The sequence below is a fragment of the Pleurodeles waltl genome, chromosome 12 (assembly GCF_031143425.1).
Source record: "Pleurodeles waltl isolate 20211129_DDA chromosome 12, aPleWal1.hap1.20221129, whole genome shotgun sequence".
NCBI lineage: Eukaryota > Metazoa > Chordata > Amphibia > Caudata > Salamandridae > Pleurodeles > Pleurodeles waltl.
The window spans coordinates 45,097,120-45,114,087 of NC_090451.1; the positions used below are offsets into that span (position 1 = coordinate 45,097,120).

The window sequence follows — 16,968 nt, forward strand, 5'->3', positions numbered from 1 at the left end:
CAGTAGGGGCCATATGTACGAAAGCTTTTTCCCAGAGACACAGAATGGGTAAAATCCTTAGCTACATCTGGCCCTAGGACTCTTACGCACTTCTGTTTTGCAATTTTGCAGAAATGTTGGGGAGGCGGGATGTTTGATGCTTCAGTCCTGGGCGTGCAATATGGACTGGTGCACGAGGGCTGGAAAACGGGTGTATTAGGCACAGGAATGCCTGAGGATTTTCGATAAAATATGGGGCCCATCCTGGAGCGCCGAAGAGACCAACTCTTGATTGGAGTCACAAGGAGGGGGTCCTTGGTGGGGAAAGGAAAAGGAGGGGTACAAAATTATTTGTAACTGAGCGGCATGTCTCCTAACTTTGTTCATGGTTGGTGGCCGCTCACCCACCTGTTTGAATAAAATGTATATATATTTTTTAAAGTAACATAACACAGTTGGTTCAGTGCCCACTGTATAGATGAGCGTTACCTGTGCGCGAAAGACTATTTATTCTTGAGGGGCGAGTTACATGAGAGGGCATTGAACTGGGCAATGAATGGTACTATTGCTTAGATAGCAATATCTGTATGTTTTTATTTGTTTATTATTTGTTACGTGCAAAACAATATCATAAAATAACTACACAGGATGGAGCAAACTGAATTAACCATTAATAATACACAATAAAAGTCATCGCCAAAGCAACAATTGGTGCATTACCACAGTATGGAAAGGCAGATATTTACGAGCAATACTACTGAGGTAAGTATATGTCTACTAAACATTACCTTTGGCATAGTTCTTACTTTTAAGGTCTGTGGTCACCTGACAGCAGGTCTTGGTGTTGTACAACCACAACCTTCAGGCTATTGGTCATCGTGTTGTGCTTGAAGGCCTTGGATTGTTGGAAACTGGTTTTGCGAGCCTCTTCGAGAAGAAAGCACGACCAAAACGTATGCAACCAATCGTTTCCTAGGGCGCGGGATCCTCTTTCCAAGGGATGGGTCGCTGGCTGGTTGAGAGCCTTCGGATGTCAACGGGAGGAAGGCGTTGATGATGACAGGCTGGTTGGCCACAAGACCTTGCCTGGGGGTCGGTTCACCAGTTGTCCAGTTGTGAGCGAAGGGAGCAGGTGGCGGGAGGTTTGCGGGTCACCAAGGGTTAATGCAGCAATGCCTATTGGTACGTGTGGCGTGTTCCATTTTTAGACCATGACAAGGATGATCTGTTCCTCCTCCAACCCGCGCCTCCTGAGGACCAAAAAAAAAGCCGAGTCCTGCTGATGCCACTCTGGGCTCACACCTGCTGGCAGAGATTAACTCTCAGTCTGTTCATATCTGTTAACCCGAGAACTTAGAAAGAGGAGATCCCTTCTAAAGTCAGATAATTAAATGGCACTTTACTATGTATGAATTCAAAATAAGAGCCTGTCCTTTAGATTGCAATTACGCCCAGTATCTTCCAGCTACGGGAAATTAGAAAAAAGGGTATCTTTGGCGGGACTGTAGCAGATTTACATAGGGATGTTATAGAAACAATGTTAAAATCCTAAAAACAATCAGATTAAGGTAAATTCATGAAAAGGCCTGTTCGGGTTTTATTATGTCAACAACTGATTTTCTTTATCTTTTTGCTGACAGTCTAGCCTAAAAAAAACCATAATTGCTTGGCAACTTTACTAAGAAATGTAATATACATTGTAGGCCTTCAATAGTTTTATTTATAAAAGAGACTTGAGAAACAGTTATCATAATTTTTCAGGTTTTAATACCTACTTCTGCCATTTTAAAGTGTTTAAACTGGGTCATTTTTTGAACGAATTGAACAGTTAATAACTGCAAAATGTGCCACTTATAAGACTGTTTCCAAAAAACATTAGTTCCCACAAGAAGGAATATTTTTTATTAATTTTGCTTATGGGGATTGTGTCAATCGAGCAATGTATCACTCATTATATTTATTTTGCAACATTATACCCCTAAAACATTCTAAAGTACAAAGCAATTACAGAACAGTGTACTAAAATGTTCTTAAAATACATTATAAAACAGAGGAAAGGAAAGCTAAAACAGTGTTTTGTTTAGCACAACACATATTTCAACCCCTGCAGAATTACACAATCATTAAAACATCCCCAGAATTAATCATTAATTGAGCAGCATACTTTGATGACATTTAAAAAAAATTACTTCTATGGTTGAACATAGAAGAGTCTAAAAACACAAGACACAAATGAAGAGTGAAATGCAGGAAAATATGTATTTCTGTAAATTACAAAAAAGTTGATAGGCATTATTATAATATGTAGAACCCTGTTAAATCTGCACATTCCCTGTAGCCTGGCACACAGGATTCCCACAGGACCTGTACACAGGTTGTTACGGAATGTTCCTATGGGGTGAAATAGACCACATGTCGAGATGCCCGCAAGGGATGTTGACACTTTACAGGAGCTTAGAATTAGATAAGGCTTCTAGGCGCGTGAAAGGGAAGGGGCTTATCTGTTACCCACCTATAGGCTTCTTATAGGATGTGCACAATCAGAAAATGCACAGTATTGCTGCACCTGATTACAGTTCTGGTTATTTCCCTCCCCCTCAAAAAGTACAGCACACGTGATTTTGTTGTCGCTTTACAGCTGTCATCTCAGGGATAGACCTCAAGGTGCTTTTCAAAAGTTAATTTGTCTTACCAGATTCAGAATTTATGACATTGTGGGTATAGCCTGCTACCCAGGATATCTTTCTGCCTGTGTGAGAACCAAGCAGCCATTGTGCAGCATTGCTAAAAAACTTATTTGCATTTTTTGTATTTCTTGGTGAAGCAGAGAGATGTGTACATTGGTCTGTGGTTGTGTTAAAAATGTTCTGCATAACTTACCTGTTTGCAGCACACAGCGTAACGTGTAAAGGCATTTGACCTATGTGATTGGGACATTGTGAAAAGCGCTGACACTGTGGGAGTTTAGATGCTGCGGCTAGCAAGCAGTAAAACTGCTCTCATTTTCCATAAGCGGGGTAACTGACAGGCACCCCCACTCTCCCGAACGTACCTATGTGCCCAGAAGCTCACGCAGGGTTGTATGTCTTCTTCAGGCGCAGTGGAGTTGTCGCGTCGCAGCCCGGTCGCGTCCTGGCTTTGCGCCATGCTGTACTGCTTCGGTAGCTATATCTTAGCCGACGTCCTGCTTGGAGAATCGCCCATCGACTACTTCAGCAACAACCCCCATGTGCTGCTGGCCTCTGCGGTCTGGTGAGTACGTCTGACGTCAGAAATGTCACCCCTGGGCTTCATGTTGGGCCCCTGCCAGATGCAATGACTTCTTATGGTGCCATTTTGTACTGGTGCTTGAGGTCTTTGGGGGACCTCATTTCTTCATGTGATTTAAGACAGGGAGCCTACAAAAATACAAATTGCATGTTCCAGTTTAACACTAAAATAAAGAGGTCCGCAACCGAAAGGTGGCCAGGTAACCTATGCGGATGGTCTGCACTGCGCAACAACATGTCCAGCATGGCTTTTGCTCACTTTTGATCCGTCTGAATTAAAATATTTTTTGTTAAAATCTACAAATTAATTAGCCGGTGATGCATTATGGGGGTTATTACAACGTTGGAGGAGGTGTTAATCCGTCCCAAAAGTGACGGTAAAGTGACAGATATACCACCAGCCGTATTACGAGTTCCATAGGATATAATGGACTCGTAATACGGCTGGTGGTATATCCGTCACTTTACCCTCACTTTTGTTTGGGACGGATTAACACCTCCTCCAAAGTTGTAATAACCCCCTATGTGGCGAGCGCAGTAAATCCATAATTGTGTAGAAAATGTGGAACCGCATAATTCCAGTGGCCCTGACTGTAAGCAAGCACCTCTAGAGATGGGCCTCACACACCAAAACCTCATTCACACACTTTTTGGTTGAGCCTAAGGAACCTAAATGGAAGTTATGTGCTCCGATTGTGTGTGTCAGTATCCAGCTACTGACTTCCAAATTGAGAATCTGCAGACATGTACAACTCAGAAAACATTGATAAAACTATTCCTTCAAAAGGCAGTGGTGAATGCATGTCCAAGGTCCCATAGGGAAGGAAACCCCCAGTATATCATGGGGTACAGGGGAAGGGAATTCTCCACTGAGAAAATATGTTGCCTGCACAAAAAAATGAGACAAAATAATCTTGCCCTTATATACATTACTGCCAGGCATGAACCCACAGCTTGTCCACCACTCAAAGAGGTACAATTGGAACAACATGAGAACATGGGGCCACATGGAAACACAGGGCCTAACTAGAAATCCATACATAGTCCCCGGAATCTTCACGAATCCCTAACAATAGGAAGTGCAAACTCACTGTGAAAATTCACTAAGTGTGAATTTACACCCCATAATTAGTAATATTGCACATGAATTAATATTTTTCAAAGGGCAGGGAGTGACCATCCACGCGGGATTCCATGGAAAGGTTGCTCTCATCCACAAACTCAAGGGTTCGTGGGTTTCTCCAACCCAAACTGACCCACATAACGGTTTAAAGCAACGAGAGATTTACTCCTGTCAAGGGCAGAAGTAAATCTGTTTCCAAGGTGGGGATGGGGTGAGAGCCTGCCAAAACTGGTGGGGTTGTTTTGGGTAAGGGGTTTCTGCAAGAAAAAAATATTTTGATGTGGAGAAAAAAAACAGCAGCACAATTACATTAATGGGAGGGCATTTTCACATGCACAATAGCGCACCCGTTCAAATTAAGCGAGGTGGTAAGAATGCAGAAGTTTGTTTCTACGGTGCCCTGGTGGGATAATGAGCTGCCCGCACCATCCTGTGTTGTTTACGGCTCAACACCGCCACCCGGTGGAACTCTTGTGAACAGCACCGTCCTCTCCCCGCCTCTGCAGGTACCTGATTTTCTTCTGCCCCATGAACCTGTTCTACAAGTGCGTGAGTTTCCTGCCGGTGAAGCTGGTCTTCGTTGCCCTGAAGGAAGTGGTCCGAGTCCGCAAGATCGCCGTGGGCATTCACCATGCGCACCATCACTATCACCACGGCTGGTTCATCATGGTCCTCACCGGATGGGTCAAAGGTAACCCGGGGCCACCTTCCGCGGTGTGAGGGTTCACCGGCAGTGCCATGATATGCCACCTGCCATGATATGCCACCTGCCACAGGTGTCCGCGGGGAATTAAGACACATGTACTTTCTGTTAATTCATTCACATGGCTTGTAACTGCACTGGGTAGTAAATTGTGTCTCGATGCAAATGTATACTTTTTAGATAGCGCTACTCATTCTCTGGGAGGGTGTCAGTGCGCTTTACCTTTAACAAGAACTGGGTACCTCGGTCACAGAAAGTGCGTTAAAACATAGTCAAAAGTAAGACTGATTCTAGAAACTCGAAATAACTGGAGCACGAAAGCGGGGGGCATGAAGGCAAGTGAGGAGGGGCACAGGGGGTAAGTTGAGTCTGAGGAGGGAGCACGTGTCCTTTATGGGGCGGGTAGAGAGTAGGAGCTGGTGTATTAGGGGTAGAAGACGAGGGATGTGAGCCTTCGGTGAGAGTGAGAGGGTGCACGTCAGGTCAGTGCCGCTGAGATCGGGACAGTGTGTTGTGTTAACTTGTACGGCCGGAAGGGTGTGTTGTGTGTTGGCACATGACCCTGGATTGGGGTGGTGTCCACCTGTTCGTGAGCCCGAACGAGGGCAACGGTGTACCTGTCTGTGGTGCAGCAGGTGCAGTTTGCACCGGGGCCTAGAGACCTGAGAGACCCACTGAATCCTGATTATTGCTGCACCGTACTACTCGTAAGGTCATCTGGGGTCACACTTTCCTGGCTTGCATTAGGGCCCAAGGCCCTCAGACGACGCCGCAGAAGAGGGTGCCGCGCCTTGACTTCCAAGGAGAACAGAAAGTGCAGTGCATCTGCTCACCAGAGAGTGATACCAAAGGGCCCATAATGTGGGGTTGGTGTGCATTGGCTCGTAATATTGGAATAAGAGTGCACTGTTGGGAGATCCTGAGGTGGGGGCCAAGGTTAGCTTCTGAGATCAGGAGAGGGAGCTGTGTCCTGGCTAATGAGATCCAGAGATGATGCTTGCATCTCTTCATGAGATCAGTAGAGGTGCTGCAAAATGGTTCATGCTATTGGAAGAAGGTGTTGTGCATTGATTTATGAGATCAGGAAAAGGTGCTGTGTCTTGGCCAATGAGACCCAGAGATGATACTTGCATCTCTTCATGAGATCAGTAGAGGTGCTGCGTGATGGTTCATGCTATTGGAAGAGGGTGTAGTGCATTGATTCATGAGGTCAGGAAAAGGTGCTGTGTCTTGGCCAATGAGACCCAGAGATGATACTTGCATCTCTTCATGAGATCAGTAGAGGTGCTGCGTGATGGTTCATGCTATTGGAAGAGGGTGTTGTGCATTGATTCATGAGGTCAGGAAAAGGTGCTGTGCCTTGGGCAATGAAATCCAGAGATGATGCATGCATCTCTTCATGAGATTAGTAGAGATGCTGCGAGATGGTTCATGCCATTGGAAGAAGGTGTTGTGCATTGATTCATCAGGTCAGGAAAAGGTGCTGTGCCTTGGGCAATGAAATCCAGAGTTATGCTTGCATCTCTTCATGAGATCAGTAGAGGTGCTGAGAGATGGTTCATGCTATTGGAAGAGGGTGTTGTGCATTGATTCATGAGATCAGGAAAAGGTGCTGTGCCTTGGCCAATGAGATCCAGAGATGACGCTTGCATCTCTTCAGGAGATCAGTAGAGGTGCTGTGAGATGGTTCATGCTATTGGAAGAGGGTGCTGTGCATTGACTCATGAGATCAGGAAAAGGTGCTGTGCCTTGGGCAATGAGATCCAGAGATGATGCTTGCATCTCTTCATGAGATCAGTAGAGGTGCTGAGAGATGGTTCATGCTATTGGAAGAGGGGGCTGGTCATTGATTCATGAGATCAGGAAAAGATGCTGTGCCTTGGGCAATGAGATCCAGAGATGATGCTTGCATCTCTTCATGAGATCAGTAGAGATGGTGAGAGATGGTTAATGCTATTGGAGAGGGTCCTGTGCATTGGTTCATGAGATCAGGAAAAGGTGCTATGCCTTGGGCAATGATACCCAGAGATGATACTTGCATCTCTTCGTGAGATCAGTAGAGGTGCTGTGAGATGGTTCAGGCTATTGAAAGCGGGTGCTGTGCATTTGTTCATGAGATCACGAAAAGGTGCTGTGTCTTGGACAATGAGATCCAGAGATGCTGGTTGGATTGGTACATGAGATTGGATGAGGTGCTGTGCAGAGGTCATGCGATAACATGGAGGTGTGCATTGCCTCATAGGATCAGAAGAGGTGCCATGAATTGGCACATGAGATTGCGACGGGGTTGTGTAGTGGCTTATAAGATTGAAATGGCTGCTTCCTATTAGGTCATGAGATCAGATGAGACTGATGTGCATTTGGTCGTGCACTATTTCAGGCGATCAGAAGGGGGCACAGCTTTTGGAATCGGAAGGGGGTGCTGTATGTTGGCCTATGAGTACAAAGTAGTGCTCTCTGTTGGCTCAACAATTGTAAAGGGCTTATGCAATTGGAATGGGACTCGTGCATTGACGAGTGAGATCACAAGATAGTTGCATGAGTTGGCTCTTAAATGGGAAATGATTTCTATGCATTGGCTCATGAGTTCAGAAAGGGTGCTGTGCCCTGTCTTATGAGATTGAAAGAGGTGCTATGCATTAAATTGTGACATAAGAAGACAGTGGAGTCAGTCAGTATACTCAGGAGAATGGGATTGGGCCCATGGATAACTCATTCGATTACAAGGCAGAGTTGAGAGTTAGCTCATGGGATTGGATTCTGAGATAGGAGGTGGTACCGAGGAATAGCTCATGAGATCAGAACTGGTGCTTTGTGTTGGCTCATGAGATCGGAATGGATGCTGCGTGTTGACTCCTCAGGGAGGGAGTGGAACTGCGGAATCATGCGATTGGATCTGGTGCTTTGTGTTGGCTCATGAGATCGGAATGGATGCTGCGTGTTGACTCCTCAGGGAGGAAGTGGTACTGCAGAATCATGCGATTGCACCTGGTGCTTTGGCTCATGAGGTAAGAAGGTGTCCTCTGCATTGGCTCATGAGATCAGAAGAGGTAGTTTGCATTAGCCCATGATCAGGAAGGGATGCTGCAGGCTCACTCATCAGATAGGAAGTGCGGGCTGGGCATTGTCACATGAAAACAGGACAGCTGCTTTACATTGGCTCATGGGATAGAAAGTGGTGCTGCGCGCTGGCTCATGAGATAGAAAGGGGTGCATTCCAATGGCTCATGAGATCAGAATGGATGCTTTGCCTTGACTCATGAGACGGGAAGGGGTGCTGGCTGTTGGTGCATGAGATAGGAAGGTAGTACTGTGTAAGGGATCATGAGATTGGAACAAGTGCTTTGCTTTGGCTCATGAGATAGGAAGGCGTGCTGAACATTGACTTCTGAGATCAGAACAGATGCTTTCCACTGGTTCATGCAATGGGATGAGGCCCTGCTTGTTGACTCATGAGGTAAGATGGGGCATGTGCAAGGGCTTGGCTATAAGATACATGACCGGCGGAGGGGCTCTTCACACCGGCTTCTGGGGTCTCACTCTCTGCTTCTTTCACAGGCTCTGGAGTGGCATTGATGTCCAACTTTGAGCAGCTGCTTCGAGGTGTCTGGAAACCAGAAACAAATGAAGTTATGCACATGACCTTGTAAGCAAGTATATGAAATATTTAATTTGTTTTTAGCTCAAATTAGCCTAGGGGTCAAATGGACAAATGAGGTTTTATGTCTAAAGAGCACTCATTGATTGGTTACTGGACTGAGAGTCCACTCCCCTTTTTTGTTGCTGTCACAACCAGCTAATCTGTAAGTACATGTAGCTGCCGGGAAACACCCGGAACAACGACTCCGAAACCATGAAGTCGTGAAAAACTAAAGCGAAACAAAGCCTTCGTTTTCAACGACTTCCTGTTTTTTGTACCTTAACCACGCATGTCTGAAACACGTACATGCGTGGTTAAGGTACAGAAGAAGGGAGTCTGAGTAGACGCGGCGAAGGAGGAGGTAAGTTCAGATGGGACTGGGGCAGTTTTTTTGTGGGTGGTGGGTGGGGTGGGGGGGTCGGGGTGATTAGGGTTCGGGGGTAGGGAAGGCCAGGGTTTAGGTTTAAGGGGTGGGTTGGGGAGTTGGGGTGTTTAGGTTTTAGGGGCGGGGTGGGGACTTAGGGTATTTTTAGTTTTTGGGGTGGGGTGGAGGGCTGGGGGTGATTAGGATTTAGGGGGGAAAGGGGCCAGGGTTTAGGTTTAAGGGGTGGGCTGAGGGTTGGGGTGGTTTAGGTTTTAGGGGAGGGAGGTTGGGGTTGTGGTAATTTTGGGGGTGGGGTAGTTGTGGGGATGGGGGGATCGCGGTAATTTTTGGGGGTGGGAGCTAGGGAACAGCATGCTGGAACCGTGCATGCTGATCACTAATGCCTTTACCAGGAATGCGTTTACAACGAAAAATCATTGTAAACGCATTCGTGGTAAAGGCATTAGTGATAAGAATGAGGTCGTTGTTCCGACCTCGTTGTTGAGCCATGGGTGCTTGAAGCACTTGTGGTTCCGACATATAACCGTAGCTGCCACTCTTTACATTTTACTAATCTTGATTTTTGGAGGAGACGTGCAACGGCTAGGTTGTTGATTTCACCACTTCACCACCTTGAGTGATCTTGGGTAAATGTCTGCGCCTTCAAATGTTGCAAACCCTTAGAGCATGGCAGTAACACAAGACATACACCACCAGTCCTTACCTTCTCCCCCATTCTTTCCAGTGTGCCTTACCTGTCCTTTTTCTGTTGTCTTCACTCTCCTGCCTTCATCTGCCCTCTTCCACTCTTCCCACCTCTGGTTTAGGTCTGCATTAGAAATAAAAAAACAGCCTACAATAATATTAACATTTATTAATTAATTTATTCATTGTCATGCTTTTATGATGTACCCATGCAGCCTAAAGACTCTAGGGAGCGTCAAGAGCTTCAGGGAGGAAGAACGGCTGTAGGAATAAGTAATTCAAGGGAAAAGCTTGGAGGAAGAGTCAGGCCTTTGGCTGCATCCGGCGAGATTTGCGGTTGGGTTAACTACAGACTTACTGTTGGAGGGAATACCAGAGGGATGAGCTTTAATGGTAAAAGGACCTTCCTCCAAACTGCTTCACTCTAGACTGGCACAGTGCATGCCGGTTAGGGGAGGCCACCCATAAACGTCTGGCCAGGTGATGCGCAGTGAATAATTTCATCAGGTAGCTCGCGGCTGAACCGCGCAATGCTGTGTGTGCGAGGCACAGAGTCTTGAAGTCAATCCAGATCCCAACAGGTAGCTGGTGAAGGCATTGCGAAGCCGGAATGATGTGGACTGAAACGTTAGACCCATTAATGAGACAAATTGTGACGTGGTCTTCTCTTTGTAGCTTCTTTAATGATTTGGCTGTTCGTCTGCTATAGATACCATTGCATGAGTCCTCTTGGTCCATTTTTTCTGTTCCCAGGTTTTTCTTAAAAAATATTTTGTACAAACTTTCAATTACTCTTTTTAAGGAACTGTTGGAAGTTTTTGTTAAAAACACTTTTGTTTTGTAACATCTCAACCTGTTATTCAATACCGGGTCAGCAATGTTTTTACATTTTTTCTGTTAATGTAGTTTCTCAAAACTAGAGTTTAACAGGCAGACTAGCATCTTACAAATGACTAAATGATGCCCGCGATCCCCTTTACATGTATCCCATATAGGTTGTATGTCAGATAAAAAATACCGAACTACAAACATTTCATTACTGGAATATCAACTATCAAAATATTAATAAAGATAAGTACTTGTGCTCATAGGCATGTATTAATATTTTTAACTCCACACTTATACCCCTTGAAGATATATGTCTTCAAATTGGGTATTTTGGTAGTTGACATCCTTGACACAATATTTTGTAGCATGATTCAAACTAAGGGCATGGTTTAGACATTGACGGATGGGTTACTCTGTCACAACGATGACGGATATCCCATCCACCAAAATCTAAATCCCAAATGAAATAATTGGATTTCTGCAGACGGGATTTCCGTCACCGCTGTGACAGAGTAACCCATCTGCCAATATCTAAATCAGGCCGTAATTCTTCTCAAATTTAGCAGTCGTTCGGGGATTTTGCACCTGCTGGTCTAAGTGTTAGATTCCTTTTTAGTTTTCTATTCTTTAAGTATAAATGTAATGATCTGTAAAGCCATTTACAGGGATTCTATGAGATGGTTCAGCATTCTGAAATATTCTGCCTGCTAGCAAATCAGTTGAAGTGAAAAGTTTGGTCCAGTCTCTCTCTAAAGGCACCACATCATTGTGCTTTAAAGATCTTCCGTGCTGTGATCAGATTGTTTTGAGATATCCAAAATTTAGCAATATGATTTGATATTTCTATTGCAGAAAATTATGTATTGGATTTTGGAATTTTGAAAGTCCCGGAAGACCCAATAACTTACAACATACTGGTTTAAATGTAAATCCATGATTCTGGAATTCAAAACCTGAATTTACACTAAAAAACATTTGTGCAAATTTGGTACATAAATTGCAATGTGGCCCATTGGAAACTTTAAATCCTGGATTGACGCATGGCTTTGATACTCATTTTTGGGGCAAAGTATTATTTATTGTAACATGGAGGATTTATTTCACTGTACTATCTCAAAACTGATACTGACAGCCAAGTGCCCCAGTGAATTGGCATGGTATGTGGTAATTGCCACTTGGCTTCAACTAGCAACCTTCAAACTCAAGATCCAGTTCTTCCATGTTTTGGGATATATTTTACTCGGCTAGCCTCGTCACGGGTTTGTTGGATGGCTTTCCACTGTAACTAATTGCAGTGTGTTTCCTTTGCAGCCCCACCAAAGCAAGTCTCTATGGAGCCATTCTCTTCACCCTCCAGCAGTCCCACTGGCTTCCTGTCTCTAAAGCCAACCTCATCTTTTTCTTCACACTCTTCATGGCCGCCTCAAAGGTATGTGTTTCTGGCTCGTGGTCAAGCATACCACACAACAGTGAAGACCATAGCTCGAGCCGTTGTTTTTTGGAAATATGGAAAGGTTCAGTCAAAATGACACATGGTTTTTACTTTAGAATGAATTAGTAAAATTTCATTTTTACAAAATTCTATTGTTTTATTTGAAAATGATCGAAAAGTAAATGTCTATAGTTATATTAGAATCGAATACAAATAAGATTTTTATTGTTTTTATTATAAATGAATGCAAAGAAATGTTTTGTAGCTAAATTAGAGTTCTAGATTTTATTAGTACTGAATACAAGAAGGTGCTGTATTTTTATAAGACCTGAACACAAAGAAAAGCTCTATCACTTTATAAGAATCTAATAAAACATTTCTATAGTTTTATAGGAACTGACTAAAAAGAAAACATTCTACAGCTTTTTCTAGAACTGAATGCACAGCAAATTAGTGCTATTTAAAAGAAGAGGGCTTCCGTTTTAGTGCAACTGTATACAATATAAACATTTATAGATTTGTTATCAATGAATAAAAAGAAAAGTGCTAACGTTTTTATTAGAAATTAATAAAAATGTACGAAGCAAAGCATTTATTTTGAGATTTCCAGATTGGGCTTTAAAGTTACCTAGGAATTCCTACACATTTGGAGAGTTTTACATCTTAGAGAAGTATTTATTTGTCTTTTCAAAGCCCCCATCTTACAATTCAAAGCAAAAGTCGAGTCCTATCCTCCTTCTAGACCATTTTATTCTGTGGCCTGGAGGTGCTTGCAAAATAATTGTTAAAAGCTCTCTTTCTGGTACCTGACATTGCAATGTTGAACCAATGGGACTTGCTAAATGATTTCTCTTTTGCGTGCAAAGCCGCACCCTGTAATTGTCATACTGCATGAAAAAGAGGCTTTAAACTGCATCTCAGTAGGACTGCTGAGTCGACTGAAAGGTTGCACCTTAGATATCTGGTTTCAAATATTTCAGTCACAAAGGTGTCTCCAGTCATGCAGTAGTTTGAATTCGACCCACTTCCTCGTTTCTAATAATTCACCGGTGAAAATACAGAAAACCTAAACCAGGGGATGCCGAAGGAGTCAGTGCACAAAACCAAAAGACCACGTGACCATCTCCAGGTATTAGCTGGAGCTGGAATATCTAGATAGGGCGAGGTGCCCCTGCTGAATTCCTTTGGTTTACTCCAAGACCCAGTCCAATTAAGGGGGTTCACAAGGTAAATCCTGGCCACTCCATCGTCTGTTCCTCTGAACAAGCACACAAGGGTACTTCTTCAGACCTACTGGCCACCATGATGGCTGAGTTGCAGGAATGTCAGATGTCACATGGGAGAAAGCTGGAACATACACTGGTAATGTAGATGAGTATCAAGTATCTTTTGAAAGCCTTTAACTCTGAAATTCCACTGCTCAGATTCTCCTTTTCGTGCATAATCAGAACTTCTTCTATAAGTGGCTACTCCAATCCAAGAAGTTCCTGCCTCCATTCTAAGGATCTGCTATAGAACTCGGCGGAAAAGTTACTCTGTTGCAACAGTGATGGATATCCCATCCGCCAAAATCTAAATCCCATAGAATATAATAGGATTTAGATTTTGGCGCACAGGATATGCGTCACAGTTGTGACGGAGTAAACCGTCTGCCGAGTTCAAATCAGGCCCTAAGAAATGCACCCATTTAGCTTTTGGTAGACTTGGGTTTTGTGCTGACCAATTTTCTGTTTCATTTCAGGTCTTCATGACAGCCACCCACTCTCACGCCTCGCCCTTCACTCCCATTGAGGCATTCTTGTCTCCCATCATCTTTGGCTCCATCGGCTGGAGCCATGACGACCTTCACCATGACGACCATGGTTCTTCCCATGACAGCTCCCATGGCAGCGTCCATGCGCCAGCCCAGCCCGCCGCCAAGTCCAAGGAGGAGCTCAACGAAAGCACCAGAAAGCGGAAGGCAAAGAAGGCAGAATGAGGAGAGATCCCAGTTGCGCGTGTCCACACTGGAACACCTACACCGATGCCCCTTGACTCCAGTCCGCACATCACGAAAGACAACTTGTGTCAACACCATAGTTTCTAATAAAATTAAAGCACTATAACTTATTAAAAAAACTGAATCCCAAGTTTCTTACACCCCTGTGAGAAGGAAGTACTTTGAAATCAGGGTGCCGGAAGGAAGCTGGTATCATATCATATTTATAAGATGTTTTAAACATTTTTCTATATTATTTATGACACATTGGTCTTGGAGATTTTTGATGCAAATGATTTATACATGCAAGAAAGATTCAGAATTGACAACAATAAATATTTTCTCTGAAATTTTCTCCTACACTTTAATTTGGCGTTTGCTTTTGCCAATTTCTGCTGACAGTTCGCCGAGTATGATCAGTGCCTAGTTACATGTGATTGGACAAGGCAATTACATTTGGCATAAATCAGTTTCTAATAAACAGCTTTACTCTATCAGTGAAATCAAACACTTTTTGACTATTAAGGCCTTGGTAACGTCTAACTATTCAGGTCACCACCATGTCCATACCCTCTTTTCATTGTTGCCTGCTACCCTCAAAAGCCTTTTACAAATGATGGCCTCACACAAGTTTCTATGTGTACCAGCATATTCCAAGAGGATGCTCACATATTATTGGTCAGCAGCTTAACCACTGTTTGCAGCTCAGTTTAGGTGAGTTTCCTAAAGAAACCCACTGCTGTAGATCTTTAATAAACAATAAAGAAACTATTTCTGTAATACAAATGGTACAATTCAGTGCTTCCCAAACTGTGTTTTGCGACCCACTGGAGGGTCGTGAGCCGAGTTTTGGTGGGTTGCGAAAGTCCAAGCAGTAACTACAGATGCGTGTAAATTCTGTATCTCTTTTGCCACTTCTGCTGCACTTCAAGGACAGATGGCAAATGATTCTGACAAACTGCAACTTTTTTTTAACACGAGGAATCTCATTTACAAACTCTACTCACTTTACAGTCAGAGTAATAAAAGTAAATAAGCCCAATATAAATACCTGTAAATTAAATGTGCACATTCAGCAGTTGGAAGGCAAAAACGGAAGCACATTTTTGTGTAATTGTGAAATGTGGTGTAAACAAATATTTGAATGGGATCAAAACAAATCAAGACACTTTTCTTGGTGGTGCACACATCATAAACATTCACTGCAACCAGTTGTGTGCAGTATAGTTTCATCAGTAAAACTGTATGTCTGCAAATGTAGTGGCCATTTAGTTGAAATATGTGTCGTCTGTACATGACAAAATGCTTTAGTTGCATTAAGAAATGCCTGCCTCATGCCCATTAAAGGTAGGTGGGTCACAAAAGTTAGTTGTTCTAAAAAGTGAGTCGTGGTTCTAAAATGCTTAGGAACCACTGGTATACCACCTGTCTGATACACCCAACATGGCACCTCGCATGAGACATCCTCTCTGTCCAGGCCACAAGCTGACAATTACGGTCTTGACTGTTTCACCATCGCTCACAACTCACACCGGAGAGATCTAATACAGGTAACAATATTTTACTTGAACTGAGTCCTACAGACCCTATGGGGGTTATTACAACTTTGGAGGAGGTGTTAATCCATCCCAAAAGTGACGGTAAAGTGACGGATATACCACCAGCCGTATTACGAGTCCATTATATCCTATGGAACTCGTAATACGGCTGGTGGTATATCCGTCACTTTACCGTCACTTTTGGGATGGATTAACACCTCCTCCAAAGTTGTAATAACCCCCTTCATTTCGTTTGAACTTAAAAAACCCTTACAGAAATTGGTATGAATTTGTATGATTAAACCTGTTTTTGTTCAAGTACTTTGGAATTGTGACCGTCAAGGATCTGAAACCTTAGGCGACCCATTAAAATGATCCTCTTCTGTGTAGCACAATAGTTTGTTCCCATCTCATTACCTTTTTAATACATCCCACATCTTACACCACCTGGACTAAAACTACTTTTATCTTCTCTAGCGCTTCCAGGTGATCCCGAATTGAAAATGGTAAGGAACTGGTGATCCTGTGGATTATTTGGCAGATCTAAACGTACAGGATTCCAGAGAGATGTTGCCAAAAATGAGAGTGACTGGAATTCAGTAAGTTAAACTGAACCACTTTGGGTGCAGCAGATCTAAGATAAGTTAATGTGTGTAAAGCTCTCCAAGGGAGGCGCAGAGACTCATGTTCTTGTGAACCCAAAATGGCGTTTCCATGGGTTAGTCCACGCCTGGTACTGTCATATTTGAGCTGTGTTTTCTAATGTTTTGTTTGTGTTTGCGGTGTGGCTTCTCCTCTGTGGTTAGTGCTGTGGACAGTGACTTGGGAGATATCCTTTCACAGATCCATGGTAAACAAGGCCAAAGTCAAGTGTGCTATGTTGGGTCAGGCTAGGCCAGGAGAAGGGCTGGATTCGGATAGGTTCTTCTGCTGTGGCCTGACCTGGAAGAAGAGGGAGCTGGATTGCCAGGTGTGAGATGGAACAGACCCTGACCACATGGACAAAAAGCCGGGAGAGACTGACTGTGAGACATCTGCCAGAAAGCAGCCTATGAGGCCCTTTCTTGGTGTTCTGGGGGCAGTCAGTGGTTATTGGGCAGTAATCAAATGGAATCTGCCCCAGGGTATGCTTTGAGGCTAGCTCCTCTCAAGATTAGTACCTGAAAAGGACTGTCAACCAGAAAGGTAGTCCAGTGGGCTAGTGGTCCTGCTGCAGAGATCTGTCTGTACACTGTGTAGGAGGCTCGCCTGGCTTATAGTGGGTACCCTGTGGTACTTACACCCTGTGCCAGGTCCAGTTATCCCTTATTAGTAGAACAGAGGTGTTTCTAGCAGCTTAGGCTGATAGAAGGTAGCTATGGCAAAGCAGCTTAGGCTGAACTAAGAGACATGCAAAGCACCTACCATAC

General features: G+C 43.8%; 1 protein-coding gene across 1 annotated transcript in view; it reads left to right on the forward strand.

Moving 5' to 3' along the window:
• Window positions 1-14,371, forward strand: part of TMEM38A (transmembrane protein 38A) — a 52,846-nt gene extending 38,475 nt beyond the window's left edge. The window contains exons 2-6 of the mRNA XM_069217077.1: window positions 3,075-3,231; window positions 4,878-5,062; window positions 8,633-8,720; window positions 11,923-12,040; window positions 13,785-14,371. Of these exons, the coding sequence (XP_069073178.1) occupies window positions 3,075-3,231; window positions 4,878-5,062; window positions 8,633-8,720; window positions 11,923-12,040; window positions 13,785-14,021 (785 nt within the window). The 3' untranslated portion in view covers window positions 14,022-14,371. The remainder of the gene's footprint in view (window positions 1-3,074; window positions 3,232-4,877; window positions 5,063-8,632; window positions 8,721-11,922; window positions 12,041-13,784) is intronic.
• Window positions 14,372-16,968: the final 2,597 nt, after the last annotated feature.